General features: G+C 36.5%; 1 protein-coding gene across 2 annotated transcripts in view; it reads right to left on the minus strand.

Annotated features, from left to right (window-relative positions):
* The window catches only part of Arhgap32 (Rho GTPase activating protein 32), a 197,459-nt gene that overhangs the window by 115,383 nt on the left and 65,431 nt on the right, over positions 1-16,645 (minus strand). For both annotated transcript variants that reach the window (XM_090319705.1, XM_090319704.1), the window contains exon 2: positions 6,819-6,927. In XM_090319705.1, coding sequence (XP_090175831.1) covers positions 6,819-6,923 — 105 coding nt within the window. In that variant the 5' untranslated portion in view covers positions 6,924-6,927. The remainder of the gene's footprint in view (positions 1-6,818; positions 6,928-16,645) is intronic.

Raw genomic sequence — 16,645 nt, forward strand, 5'->3', positions numbered from 1 at the left:
TCGTGAAGAACTGTGGTTGATGGTATCTACAGAGCCCTTACTGTGTAAAGTGATTGTTTCCAGGTGACATGAAGTCACCTGCTTAGTAGTGCTGCAGAGTTGGGGGGACAAACACAGAGACAAGCACAGGCTCTTCTGGATGCCCACACCCAGCAGGTAGGAAAAAGAGGGGCAGGCTTGAAGGATGAGTCCTCTAGAAGTAACTGGGTGTGTGTTGAGTAAACAATTGTGTGCACATATAGAGCTTTTCTAAACACATTCTGGAAGTTGAAATTATATATCATGTTTTCAGATGTGTAGCTGTCAGCATAAATGAACACTCCCAGCCAGATTGGGGTTTTTTTTTGTTTATTTGTTTGTTTTTTGTTTTTGCCATTCCTGGAGCTTAAGATCAGGGCCTGGGCACTATCCATGACTATATTTTGCTCAAGGACAGCACACTACCACTTGAGCCACAGCACCGCTTGTGGTCTTTTCTGTTTATATGGTACTGAGGAATCAATTCCAAGGCTTTATGCATGCTAGGCAAGCACTCTGAAAATAAGCCATAGTCCCAGCCCCAGAAGTATCCATTTTATGCTGACAATAATTTTATTTGCCCTGAGTTCTGACTATATACTAATTTTAGTGGCTGAAAAGCAAACTAAAGTGAGAAGTACTACTATTACAAAAATATCAGAATTAACAGGACCTCCTCTTTGAACATTGAAATGGAGCTCTCCTCAATTCACTTAGTGAGTTACAAGATACAATACTAAATCAGTATTTAACAGCATTTCAATTTCTATTGCATTGATGTACACATTTTAAAAATATTAATCTGCATATCATGTAGCTCACTCATATTGAATTGCTTTCAATACTGAAAATAAAATGAATATACAAATCATAATGAACTAAAACGAATGTAAAAGCATAAATATGTGATTAAGAAAGCCTGCCTTTCCTTTCTCCTCTTTCTCTCTTTCCCTTCTCCCCCAAGTGTACATACAAGTGCAAACTCTTCAGATTATATTGCATGTGTCTAAAAGGTCCTAATATGCAATCATCAAATGATTTTTGATGGGTACCACCCTACCCCTGGAGCTATAGCACCACTTTCCCATTTTCTAGCGGTTAACTGGAGATAAGAGTCTCACCAGACTTGAGTGCCTGGGCTGGCTTTGAACCACAATCCTTAGAACTCAGCCTCCTGGGTAGCTAGGATTACAGACATGAGCCACCATGCCTGGCTCTACAACACTTTAATAAATTTCTTTGTTCTTTTCTCTTTTTTTTTGAAGTATTAGAGTTTATTCTAGTCAAGTCTATAGTTTGAAGAGACAAAAGAGTTTCACTATGCTGCCTAGGCAGTCTCAAGCGAACCTCCCATCTCAATCTCTAGAGCAGGTGAAACTATACGAAGAGGATACTATACTCAAACTTCTTAAAATACTTAGTTACAGATTTGTGACAAGTACTTAACCACAAATCAGAAATGAGTACAACACTATATGATTTTGTCACTTTGATTTAAATTCACTTAAACTCTAATTCCACAAGGTATGAATATCAAAAACTAAATTTACAGCTACACTGCACAAATCAATAAAAATTCAACATTTGAGACCTTTTCATCATTTCAAAAATTAACAAGTAGAATTGTTATTTGAAAATAATCCTCTTAATAATAAATTTCTTGAGATTACATTTTATTACTGAGAAAAAACAGTGTCAGACTTTCGATATTTAGTATCTAAAATGAGCATGACTTTCTAGAGAAAGGGGAGTCATCTCAAAGTTATGGTCTTCTGTAGGGATGCCTCCTACACTTCAGCAGTCCAATAACATGCTATTGAGTGCAGTACTTTTCTCTAGAGGATAAACTACAAAACTTGCTCTCTAAGAATTTACACGTAAAGAAATCAAACAACAAAAGACTGCAGTTAGACACCAGTGGCTCATGCCTGTAATCCTAGCTTCTGAAGAGGCTGAGGTCTAAGGTTGCAGTTCAAAGCAAGTTTGGGCAGTAAAGTCCATGAGATTCTTATCTCCAACACAGAAAGTGGTGCTGTTGCTCAAATGGAAGAGCACTAGCTTTGAGCACAATGAGGCCCAGAGACAGTGTCCAAGCCCTGAGTTCAAGCTCCAGGACAGATAAAACAATAAAAGACTATTACAAGCTGTTAAGACTGATGGTACAGTCATTTCTATACAGGTTTAAACAAATCAATGTGAACTTCAGAAGAGAACAATTCAGTAATTTAATAAGTACACTGTATATTGTTATGATATTTTAGTATTATTATTAATAAGTAGATGTACAAAGGGGTTACCTTTTCATAAGATACGTTATTGTAAGTTCAGTGCTTCTTGGTCAATGTCACCCCTTCCTTCATTCTTCTCCATTTTTCAACTCCCATTCCTACCTCAAGTTACATGCTTCATTTTCTACATGTTGTAACTGAATTTAATGACTATATTTGCTCACCCTTCCTCCCTCCACTCCTTGGTCTCCCCCAAACATGTTTCTGCTTGTTGGTATTCATTTTGATAAACAGTACATTCATTTTTCAGGGGTTAAACCTTTGGATTCCTCCTCTAAGTACACCATTCTTTGGGCAATCTGTTTCTATGTCAATGCATCAAGCCCTGTGTATGTTATGATGCATAGTTGTATTTCAGATCTAGCTTCCACATATGAGAGAAAACATGTGCAATCTCTCTTTGAGGCCAGCTTATTCATCTCACATCATTTGTTCCAGGTCCAACCATTTCTCTGTAAATGATATATTATCCTTTCTATTGGATGAGTAAAATGATATCGTTCATAGGTACCACATTTTTTTGATCCATTGTAAGGCATCTGGGCTATTTCCATAACTCAGCTGTTGTCAACAATGCAGCAAGGAACACAGAGGTGTAAATGTCTCTACTGTATCTGAGTTATAATGCTCTGGAAGATCAATAAGTAATAATCACTGGAGCATAGGGTAGTTCTATGTTTAGGGGTTTTTTTTGTTTTTTTTGTTTTTTTTTTTTAGCAATCTCTGAACTGGCTTCCAGTTACAGAGTGGTTGTACTAGTTTACATCCCCACATCCCTTCCAGTATTTGTTACTGTTCAAAGTCTTGATGCTGGCCAGTCTTACTGGAGTGAGATGGTATCTCAGTGTTGTTTTCATTTGCATTTCATTTAGAAATAGGGATGTTGAGTAATTATTCATGTATTTATTGGCTATTGTTTCTTTTTTTTTCTAAGAAGCCTCTATTTAGTTCCTTTGCCCATTTATTCATTGGGTTATTAAGTTTGGGTAGTTTTCAATTCTTGGGCTCCTTGTGTAATGTGGATACTAGGCCCTTGTCAGATGTATAACTGGTAAAACTTTTCTTCCAGTGTGTTGACTGTCTTCTAATAGTTTAGTAACTATGTCATTTGCTGTGTGGAAACTTTCCCGTTTGCAGTAGTCCTATTTGTGAACTATTCATGCATTTTAAGAATTAGTGTTACCTTCCTTTCCATATCTTAACCACAACACAGATTTATTGGAAGTTACAAAAATAGCAAGAAAAATTATGAAAAACTTAAAAAATAGACCAAGATGCCTAAATAGTCTCCCAAAAGGATGCTGACACCTCTAGGGATTACAAGAATCAGTAAGGGTATGGGACTTGATTGGTCTTTTACTTTTTACTAAACAGAGATTGAAATCAATTTATAGAAAATAATAAATTCTATAATTTCTGCCAAAGAAATGCTTTTTGCTCAAGGAAGAAAGGCTCCACTTCTGCTGTTTGGGTGGTTAATTGGAGAGAAGAGCCTCACGGACTTTCCTTTCCAGGATGACTTCAAACCTCAATCCTCAGATCTCAGACCCCTGAGTAGTTTAGGATTACAGATTTGAGCCACCTTCATCAATTCACATTTTTAAATTATTAGTGCATACACATCATGTAAAAGAAGAAGAGATAAGTGGATTTTTAAATGCCATACTTTCAAGGAACAACACAATGTCAACTCTTTTGTGACAAAATTATACAGCAAACATTGTATTTATGATACACTGAGGTCATTCTAAAAAAAGACAATGTACATCAATATCACTTAACTATGTACTGACCAAACTATTCTCAATTCACAGGAAACCACACTCTAAAACAAATTTAAATTATAAAAGAATATATTATATTATAAAAGAATATATATTATATGTTCAAGAAAACAAAACAGTATTATAACAAGTATATTTTTAAGTAGTTCATTAATTTGCCAAGCAATGGAAAGCCATTTACAACTATGAGCCAATTAAATTATATCAGATTGCAATAGCCAAAGAAATGTGTGTCTCCCCCCACCAAAAAAAAAAACAACAAAAAACGCTTAAGTACATTAGTAATTTTGATTTTAAAAAAAAGGGTTGAACAGTTGAGACTATTAGGGGAAATAATCAATATCAATTTGAAAATAAGATAAATGATTTCAAGTAGTTTTCATTATCTCTTCATGTGTGGGCAAATGTAACCAGTCTACTTCAAATGTAGTAGAAGTAACTGAAGAACAAGCCCCTATGAACACTATTTTCAGGTATCTAGAGGATAGAATACTCATAAGTAGTGAATAAAAATTGATTCAGTACAACTCTACATGGAATGTAAGAAGATACACTACAAATGATATTGGTAAATACACATATATTTATATAATATATATATATATATATGGTGTAGAAAAAGGCTTAGTGAGACAAATTTTTAACTTTTACACCTAAACACTAAATTGCTTTGGTAACCATTATTTTGCTGCAGTCTTGAAGCATTTTGATGATTTTAACCTAAAATCACAAGGCAAAACAATACATATGTAAAAAGTACTATGATAGGGCCGAGAGTTAGGCCTAGTGATAGAGTGCTTGCCTAGCATGCACAAAGACCCGGGTTCAATTCCTTGGTACCACATATACAGAAAAGCTGGAAGTGGTGCTGTGGCTCACGTAGTAGAGCAATAGCCTTGAGAAAAGCCCAAGGATAGTGCTAAGGCCCTGAGTTCAGTTCCCAGGACTGGCAAAATAAAATAAATCTATGATAGCCAGGCTCGGTGGCTCATGCCACCCAACAAATCCTAGCTACTCAGGAGGCTGAGAGCTGAGGATCTTGGTTCAAAGCCAGCCCAGGCAATAAAGACCTTGACACTTTTATCTCCAATTAACCACTACAAAACAGGAAGTGGCGCTGTGGCTCAAGGGACAGGGTAATAGCCCTAAGCTGAAGAGCTCTGGGACAGTACCTAAGCCCATAGTTCAAGAACCACAATCGACCAAAAAATATATATATATTATAATAAAAATCTTACAATGACTAGCATTCTTAAAAAGATACAAGCTATTGACTATACTTTCCCAACTAAACTATGCATTCACCGCAATACTCTCAACTCACAGAAGGATAGCACTCTGAAAAACTTTAAAAATTCTAAAACAGCATGTTACCAACAAGACATTGTTCACTAAAACACAAAATTATAACCTGATTATAATCTAAGAAAACTTATTAGTAGTTCATTTATTAGCCAAGCAAGGACAGCTATTTACTGAATGAAAGACACAGGGGAAAAAAACTCCCTAAAATAAGAGTAATTTTTATACTCATGCAAATTTGCTGTGAAAATATTTTTTTCCAACCTCAAAGTGAAGACTCAACAGGGATTCATAGTTGTAAGTGCAAAGTAAATTTTCATCTTGCAAATCCCATTTAACTATGCAACTGAAACAACTCCATATAATCTTAAATTGCAAATGAATCTTAAATACAATGGGATGGTAAAAGACAAATGTGAGCAGGGAAATCTTATAGAACTCTACAAACTGTGCTGAAAATGCCCAATTAGAAGCATGTGCTTATGAACTGATTTTAGTGTCTAGATGCTATCTCAATGAAAGACATTTTCAAAAATGAAATATGCAAAATCTCATAAATCAGCACTAACATGAACAGTTACACTAAGCTTTGCTAACAGAACCATACTTCAGTAATGTTATTCCCATAAATAAAGAATTTCATTGTCCCTATTAATAGACCTACATTATAATAGGTTCTGGTAAATTAAATGAGAAGCTCAAACAGTTTTGTAGGCAATTACACTGATTTTTTCTACCTATTCTTTAACACACACTGCTTTACTAGCAACTTAGTAAGTATATATTCCATTCTTCAAGTTGAGTTAAAAACTTGAAGTCATCCTTCATATTTTTTTTTAAATTTATGAACAACAACCAGTAAGAAAGTAGTCAATTCTAACCATAACTGTTCCTCTGGCTATCTCCTACTCACAGCAATCTAAGACTTTCTTTAAAATTCAAGCCTAGGGGCCGGGGATTCGGCCTAGCAGTACAGTGATTGCGTAGCATGCACAAATACCAGGGTTTGATTCCTTGCAATCACATACATAGAAAAAAGTGGTGCTGTGGCTCAAGTGGTAGAGCTTTAGCCTTGAGAAAAGTCCAAGGACAGTGCTCAGACCCTGAGTTCAAGCCCCATGACTGGCAAAAAAAAAAAACAAAACCTTAAAGTAAACATAAAATCTTCCTAAAATAAGGGATATTGTCATAATCCTACATAACCAGCAACCATTTTTCACACTATCCAACCATAGAAACCCAGTAACTCTGACCACAGTTAACAATGCCTAAATTGAAGTATTTGTTCAATCAGTGCTTCCTGAATGAGTGAACAACGCAGCAGAAAACTGTGCATTTTTCGATGAATAATGCTTCTTCAGTTCCATTTTAGTTAAGTATAACATGCATATATACATACACACACATACATACATAACAAATTTACCATTGCACTAAGTGTTTCTTCCCAATCAGGCCGCTCTCGAGGATGAACATTTCTATGAAGTTCTGGAACAAAATCGTCTTCTTCAGAATGTATTGAAGACTTCATCTTCCTAGAGATAAAAACATGAGAGATTCATGTAAGAATTTCCATGTCCATAAAGTTGGTCCAATAAATTCAAAGAACAGAAACTTTTTTTTTATTTTAAGTTTAGTTAGAAGAACCTGGTCCTTCATTTCTATTCCGGCTTTCAGAGAGCTTGTCTGATATAACAGATAACTACTTTTTAACCCAGGAAATAAAAGTATGATTTACAACTAGTTAACTACAATAGTGATTATTAGATAAGGACTGATATAATCTACACAGAAAAATGACTTTGAAATAACCTACAATTGTTTACTCTCTATTAACACCTAAAAAACTATACTAAACATCAGTAATAGTACTGGATTAATAATAGAACATGTCTAATTCTAATCTACAAAATAGACTGGAATCAAAATACTGTCCTCAATAAGAACAACTGTGAATACTAATAAAAAGAAAAATCCAACTATTTGTCTGAAGGCACTGAAATACAGCTACAACATGTGGCACCTTCAAAAATACAATCTTTTTGCAGGGGGAATCAGTCGTGGGGCTCAAACTTAGGTGTGGGCACTGGCCCTGAGCTCTTTTGCTCAAGGCTTGTGCTCCATCATTTTGAGCCACAGTTAATAGGTTATCAAATTATTCATGTAGCTTTGGGATTTTGCATTGGTGAATTCATAACATTTTGGAAAGCATGACACACATTAGACAATCTCAGTTACCTAAAAGGGATTGATGTTACATGGAGGATCTAGACAGCCATGTCCAACTGAACTGCTTGTGGCAGTAATTCTTTGCACTTTGCTTATATATGTTTTCTGTAATGCACATGTTAAATAAAGTTTATTTAAAAAAAAGTATCACAGGTTTTCCTGCCCCACTGGCTTTAAATTGTGACTCAGCCTCCTGAGTAAATAGGTTTACCATGAGTCACCAGTATCTGACTTTTTTTTTTAACATGGTTTCTTTCTTTCTTTTCTTTTGGTATGAGGGATACTGCAGTTTTTAGGCAAGTGCTCTGCCAAAGATACATCCCCATCCCATAAGAGCACAATCATATTTTTCCCCCCTCAGTTGGTCATGGGGCTTGAACTCTGGGCCTGGGCACTGGTCCTATGCTCTTCAGCTCAAGGCTAGTGCTCCATCACCTAAGACACAGAGCCACTTCCAGTTTTTCGTGGTTAACTGGTGATAAGAGTTTCACGGACTTTCATGCCCGGGCTGGCACTGAACCGTGATACTCAGATCTCAGCCTCCTGAATAACCAGGATTACAGGAATGAACCACTGGCTCAAGAGTAAAATCTTTGAGAGGAGAAAAGACAAATGAAAGGAATTCTGTTATCTTTTTCTTTTCTTGGCATGAAAAAATTTTCCACATCAATGATAGAAATACAACCCAAGCATAATAATCTTAATAATCATAATAATCTTAATCTTAATTGGCTGAAAATGTAATCTTAATTGGGCTGAAAATGTAGAGACTGAGGGTTTTTTTGCTTCTTTTTTCATATATTTTTATTGTAATTAATAGAAGGGTTACATTATATTCACCAGATTGAAGGTGTATTACTTCACATACATGGATACCCTTTCTTGTGTTTTGGTCCCCATTTCCCTCCCACCGACCTCCACCCCTCATCTTGTTTCCCCCGCTTCTCTATCCAATTTCAAATAAGCAAATACACATTTATCTAATATATCAGATAACAAAGTAAAATACTATAGCAATATGAGATAACCAAGGGACAGCAAAAGAGATGAGAGACAACATAGTACATAAGGCCAACAATCACTCATTATATGGCTTTTGTTTTTATATCCTAGAGGTACTTTCATTTAGCGTCATACTGTATAGCCTTATGTATCTAGGTTTTGCTCCATTGCAAATCTCTGCTAGGAGAGTCCAAAGTTTCTACTGATTATGACAAATGAGGGAAACCATTGAGCCTATGTTCCTTTGAGTCTGGCTTACTTCACTTAATATGATTTTTCCTAATGTAGAGACTGAGTTTTCTAAAGCAAAATAAAAAAGAATATGCCTCCAGGAACAGGCCTGAAGACCAATGGAATAGAACTGAGGACCCAGATATTAAACCACAGACCTATGGCCACCTAATCTTTGACAAGGGAGCCAAAAAAATAGAATGGAAGAAAGACAGCCTCTTCAACAAGTTGTGCTGGCAGAACTGGTTAAGCACCTGCAGAAAACTAAAGCTGGATCCTTCTTTGGCACCTTGCACTAGAATTAACTCCAAATGGATCAAAGACCTGGAGGTAAAAGCTGACACACTGAAAACTTTACAGGAAGGAATAGGAGATGCACTAGGCCTCCTTGGCACAGGTCGAAACTTTCTTAATAAGGACCAAGAATCACAACAAATCAGAGAAAGGCTGGATAAGTGGGACTACATTAAACTGCAGAGCTTTTGTATGGCAAAGGACATAGCTAGTAAATTAATCAGGAAGCCTACAGAGTGGGAGAAAATCTTCACCAACCAAACGGACAAAGGCCTCATATCTAAAATATATCAACAACTCAAAAAATTGAATCACTCCAAAACTAACCTCCAAAGCAACAACCATCCCATTAAAAAATGGGCCAAAGACTTAAAGAGAGTCTTCTCTGTAGAAGAAACAAAAATGGCCTATAGACACATGAAGAAATGCTCAACATCTCTGGTCATAAAAGAAATGCAAATCAAAACAACTCTAAGATTCCACCTCACTCCAGTTAGAATGGCCAGGATCAGGAAAACGAATAACAACAGATGCTGGAGGGGATATGGCCAGGAGGGATCACTACTACACTGTTGGTGGGAGTGCAAACTCGTTCAACCACTATGGAAAGCAGTGTGGCAGTGCCTCAAAAGGCTAAACATAGAACTCCCCTATGACCCAGCAATTCCACTACTTGGCATTTACCCAACCATCCAGAAACAAGGACATACTAAATCCACTAGCACAACAATGTTCATTGCAGTACTATTCACCATAGCAAAGATATGGAACCAACCTAGATGTCCCTCAGTTGATGAGTGGATCAACAAGTTGTGGTATTTGTACACACTGGAATTCTATGCTGCTGTCAGAAAGAATGACATCGCCCCATTTGTTAGGAAATGGAAAGACTTAGAAAAAATCATATTAAGTGAAGTAAGCCAGACTCAAAGGAACTTAGGCTCAATGGTTTCCCTCATTCGTCATAATCAGTAGAAACCTTGGGCTCTACTAGCAGAGATCTGCAATAGAGCAAAATCTTGATACATAAGGCCATATAATGTGAAGTTAATTGAAAGGACCTCCAGGATATTGAAACAAAGGCCATATAATGAATGATTGTTGTCCTTAATGTACTATGTTGTCTCTCATCTCCTTTGCTGTCCCTTGGTTATGTCATATTGTTATAGTATCTCACTTTGTTATCTGATATATTGAATTTATTTGTATTTGGATATTTGAAATTTGATAGGGAAGGGGGGAAAACCAAGACGGGTGGGGGGTGTGGGGGGGGAGGGAAACGGGTACCAAGACATGTGAAAGGGTATCAATGTATGTGAATTAATGCACCTTCTAGCTGTCAAATATCATGTAACCCTTTACTAATTACAATAAAAAAAAAGAATATGCCTCAAATCACCAACTGGCTTCAAAGTTTGTCATTTACATGATAAAAATGTGGAGAAAGTCATTCAAAAGAAAAAAAAATAAAAACCTAATGGATTGAGTAGACTGAGTAGATACTTCATCAGCCCAGTGGTAGTGAGGACAGGCTGGAGGGCAAGCACTGACGGAAGTGTACTGAAAACAAAACAAAACAGAAGAAAACAAAACAAAAACAAAAACACCGCTGCGCTCCTGCGCTCCCAACTGAGATTCCAGAAAAGCCACATCTACAGAGTTAGGGTAAAAGAGTAGCAGACAAACACTTAGGAAGCCTAAAAACAAATTGCTGACAGGATCACAAATGCCAAATTACTGACCCTTTTTAGACGAAAAGAAATCCTGTGCAAATTATCTCATCTATATTACCTGCTATCTAGACTCATTTGAATTCAGACTGTGGTATTATCAAAAAGGAACATAAAAATGGCTATGATGCGTTAGTGCTTCTGCTTATAAGGCAGAAATCTGTACCTCCCAGCCCATTAAGAAAAAAGCAGATAAACCGCAAAATCTAACTTTTCCAAACAAATCAGGGAGCCGCCTCAGAGTAACCCAACAAACTTAAGCCTTTCTGAAAAGCCAGGCTTCTCTAGGAATGCAATGGATCACCAGCTATTACTTGCAAAGAATAGAGAGAAAGAAGAGAGATGTACACACTGGTAAAAGGAATTACATTATGTTTTTATTACAGTAACCAATAACATTTATAATTAATATGTTCAAATATTACTTTATCTCCAAGCTAAAGAGTAAAAGTCATAGATACATAACTAAGGATTAAGAAACTCCTACATAGGAAATGAAGCTGTGGCTGAAGTTGGAAGATACTAGCCTTGAGCTCAGGGACAGCGCTCAGGTCATGAGTTCAAGCTCAGGACCAACATAGAAAACAAAAAAAAAAATCACATCATACATGTATTTAGATAGAATAAACAAGTTACTAACTGCTATAGTCTGGATTTAAGTATGTCCCCCAAAGTACCTTGTAATAAGCCTCGCCTCTAGCTGTGCCACTATGACACATGCTGTCTAACATTTGAGAGTAAGCAGTAATAAAAGACAGTTAGGTCCTCTTGATGAAGGGGTGGGGCTCTTGTGATCCCATTCAGTCTCTTCCACATTTTCTCTTTGTTTCCTGACAAGCCTGAGGACTATCCTCTCCTTTGCAACAACTTTTGTTGCCACGATGCCTCACAACAGAACTAATATCAATAAGCTAAACTGACTATGATGATGCCACTGAAATTGTAAGCCAAAATAAACCTTTCATCCTTTTAAGCTATTTGTCTCAGCTTACTAACACATTTTAAAATGGAAAACAAAGACTGTATCATGTAAAAGAAAATATACTATATCATTAGAAATTACCTGGACAAAATTCTCAGGAAAACTAGCACAACAATGATCATTGCAGCACTATTCACCATAGCAAAGATATGGAACCAACCCAGATGCCCCTCAGTTAATGAGTGGATCAACAAGATGTGGTATTTATACACAATGCAATTCTATGCTGCTATCAGAAAGAATGACATTGCCCCATTTGTAATGAAATGGAAAGACTTGGAAAAAAATCACATTACGTGAAGTAAGCCAGACTCAAAGGAACATGGGCTCAATGGTTTCCCTCATTTGTCATAATCAGTAGAAACCTTGGACCCTCCTAGCAGAGATTTACAATAGAACAAAGCCTAGATACATAAGACCATATAGTATGATGCTAAATGAAAGGACCTCCAGGATACATATAATGAGTGACTGTTGGCCTTAATGTACTATGTTATCTCTCATCTCTTCTGCTGTCCCTTGACTATCTCATATTGTTACAGTTTTTCACCTTGTTATTGATATATTTTATATATGCGTACTTGGTTATTTGAAATCAGATAGAGAAGGGGGGGAAAACAAGATGAGGGGTGGAGGTGGCGAGAGGGAAATGGGGACCAAGATATGAGAAAGGGTATCAATGTATGTGAAGTAATGCACCTCTATCTGGTGAACATAATGTAACCCTTCTATTAATTACAATAAAAATATATGCAAAAAAGAAATGCAAATCGAAAAAAAATCTCTTGAAAATCCTAATCACATAATGAATGACCTAGATTAGACACATTAAAACAGGGTACAATAATGAGAAGAAAACAACAGTCCCTGAAAAGTAATATACATACATATATATAATTAAATCTGAATGAATGACAAAAATATTAACCTATCAAAAAAATCCTAAGTGTCAAGAAAATAGCAATATAGGCTGTGTGGTAGTATCAATAAAAAGAAAGGAGGGTAAGTAAAGAGGATGAATGAGGGTGACATGAGCATAAAATTTCATTCATTTGCATATATGAAAACAACAATGAAACTGCTGAAATTGTCTTGGAAGAAGGGAGTAAAAGAGAGTGATGAAGGGGGGTGAGTTTGATCCCTATACATTGTGTGAACATGTAGAAATGTCACAATGAAGCTCCACATTGCACCACGAATGTATTGGTTGAATTTTTTTCTTAAGTCATGTGTTAGTGGCTCACACCTGTAATCCTAGCTACTCAGAAAGCTGAGATTTGAAGAATGTGGTTTAAGTCAGTTTATGCCAAAAAAAGTCCATGAAATTTGTATATCCAATTAACCAGCAAAAAGCCAGAAGTAGAAATATGGCTCAAGTGATAGAAAATCAGTCTTGAGCAATAAAACTCAGGAGTAACATATATTAGCCTCTAAGTTCGAGCACAGGACAGCACATATGTGCATACATACACACATACACACGCAAACTCAACTGAGCCAGAAACCAATGGATCATGCCTATAATTCTAGCTACTCAGGAAGACTGAGGTTTGAAGCCAGTGCTGGTAGAGAAGTATTGAGAGACTTATCTCCAATTAATCAGCCAAAGCTTGAAGTAGAAGTGTCACTCGAATGCTAGAGTACCAGCCTTAAGCAAAACGCACCAAAGAAGAATAAGAGGTATCAGTTCAAGCCCTGCACATGCGCGCGCGCGCGTGCATCCACACACACACACACACACACACACACACACACACAGCCCTAAACTGAACATCAGGGATAGAATAGGATGTGAGTAACAAGAATTCCAAAGTCTTTGAATGGTAGAATGGCACTGAAAAAAATCAGAAGGTACAATTACTCTTAAAATTTTACCTTAAAAGGTAGAAAATAGCATAAAAGAAGCGTGACAGGAAAATATAACATCTGGGTAAAATAACATATTCTATTTCAAATAATAATAGAGAATATAGCTATCCAAATGAGAACATAGAAAGGAAATTAATCATTAGAGAGAAGAAAACATGTAATCAACTCCCCAAGTCAAGCATCTGGGAAGGTTTCACTTACTCTGACTATAATCTTGCTAAGATAGTTGCTTGATGTATTTTAGACTAAAAACAGAAAAATGCCAGGTGTGAATGACTCTTGCTGGTAATCCTAGCTACTCAAGGAGGCTAAGATCTGAGGATTGCAGTTTAAAGCCATCCCAGGGTGACAACTCCATAAGACGCGTGTCACCAATTAACCAGCAAAAAGCCAGAACTGGAAGCTTGAGTAATAGAACAAAACAGCCCTTGTACCTATTTGGACTGTGCAGTGTCTTCTAACTCAAGGCACCATGTCAAGTAAAAGCCAAAGAAGAACCAACCAGACAAGTGCAGGAAATACCATTAGTCCTATAGTGCTATAAACTATTAAGCCATTCCCCCTCTAAAAATACCATTTAAGTATATTCACCAAATCATCCAGTTTAACTATAGTCAGAAATTTCTCTTCAATTTAGCCAACTGTCCTACATACATACAAGTAAAGATTTGAAAGATTTGGGCAACTACAGATTAAAAATCTAGACATTCTTAAAGTGTGCTGCAATTATATACTGTATCATCTTTGTCGTGGTTTCCAATTACATGTTACTTGCGAGGCTGTTTTATACTAATATCAGAAAAAGAAACTATAGAAGATTATATTATTAACATTTCTACTTCCCACTGGCAGAGTCGGAGCCTTCCATACAGTGAGTTAATGGCAGTCACTAGGTGTCCTGGAAGTTATGTTCTTATACTATCACAATATGGTGTTTCCTAACTTTACCTTTATGTTGGATATAGTCTATTCACCAGTATAAAGAAACATGACAAAAAAGGTACTTTCACATCTGAGAAGTCAGTTTTAGCCTTTAGAAGTTATCATTTAGCAGAGACTAGGATCTATAAACAAAGAACGAATCTTTTCTAAAACTAAGTCTTTCACTTTCAAAGTCAATTATACTTGGGCTGTCATGTATAAAACTTTACATGACCAGGCAATAGAAGTTCACAATTTTAGATTGGTATTATTACCCTCTCTCTCTTTTTGTGCACTTACAGACAAATCTAACACGACCATAGATCACTGTCTTATAACCAAAAAAAAAAAAAAACCCCACAATTCAATCTCTATGGTAAGCCAGACTCAAAGGAACATAGGCTCAATGGTTTCCCTCATTTGTCATAATCAGTAGCAACCTTGGGCTCTCCTAGCAGAGATTTACAATAGAGCAAAACCTAGATACATAAGGCCATATAGTATGACACTAAATGAAAGGACTTTCAGGATATAGAAACAAAAGCCATATAATGAGTGATTGTTGTCCTTAATGTACTATGTTATCTCTCATCTCTTTTGCTGTCCCTTGGTTATGTCATATTGTTACAGTATTTTACCTTGTCATCTGATGTACTGTATATATGCTTATTTGGTTATTTGAAATCAAATAGGGAAGGGAGGAAAACAAGATGAGGGGCGGGGGTGGGGGGAGAGAAATGGGGACCAAAACACAAGAAAGGGTATCACTATATGTGAGGTAATGCACCTTCTATCTGGTGAATATAATGTAACCCTTCTAATCATTACAATAAAAATATATGAAAAAACTTTACATGACAACAAACACTAAGTAGTTCTCTGAGCCATAAATTTCTCATCTGGGAATAGAAAGGTATTATCTAATTTATAGGGTTTATATATAATCAACAGATACCTTGTATATAACATCTTTAGACTAGGACAATTGCATATAACAACTCCTATTTATCTTTTTATCTGTGACAGAATTAAAACACTTACATTTTCCTTTTCTGCTTTATAGTGACGCTCCCTATTTACAGAATTCTTCTAGTTTGAACATGCCTTGCACACACTGGGCAACCATTCTACCACTGAGCTACATCCCCAGCACAGGACTATAGGATGACTCTTTTTCAAGAAGTATGAGACCCTCTAAATAGTATTATCTTTGCCACCATGATAAAGTACACAGCAACATAGGTTAACTTCACAGTACAAATGAAAGATCAGAGAATGAAACAAGTCTGTCAGTGGTAGAAGAATCTGAACTACTGCTTTAGACAGTTTAGTAAAAACTGATAGAGGAAGATTACCTCCCCTTTCAGAGTAACATGCTTCCTCCTAAAGCAAAGGATAGCTGGAGGCCCCAGAAACCTACACTCTATGTGCAAGTGACTTGACTCTTCAAGTTATGGGCCTTCAATGACATGATGCTAATTATTTTAAGAGATTCATATATAGCAGTACAGATTTTAAAGAAACAAACCACAAATAAGGACAATTCTCAAACATTGTTACCCCTTCCCATGTAACAACGTTCCCACTATCTGATGAATGTAACTGTAACCCCTCTGTACATCACCCCAAGAATAAAATAAAATAAATAAAACAATTCTCATCTAACACAGTGTACTATTTGGTTCTCCTTGCTTCTCTGAGGAGCTATGGCTCCTCCTATCCAACCCTTCACCTTCCACACCCACACACATTTTTCTGCTGGGCATTCAACAGGAACACACTGGGGATGTTGTGAAAGCCCTCCGTTGCCATACTTCCTCATGCCTTACTGCTGAATAGGTGAAAAATGAGGCTTTACTAACTTATTCTATGGCATTTGTAAGTAAGATCAAATCTCAAATACATCTTTGATTTGGGAGACCTATGGTAATGTCCTGATAGGTAATATGAACCAATGTCCTATGAACCATCACTTTTTAAAACAATGCATACACT

This window comes from Megascapheus bottae, chromosome 27 (assembly GCF_031878675.1).
Source record: "Megascapheus bottae isolate mThoBot1 chromosome 27, mThoBot2.hap1, whole genome shotgun sequence".
Taxonomy (NCBI): Eukaryota; Metazoa; Chordata; class Mammalia; order Rodentia; family Geomyidae; genus Megascapheus; species Megascapheus bottae.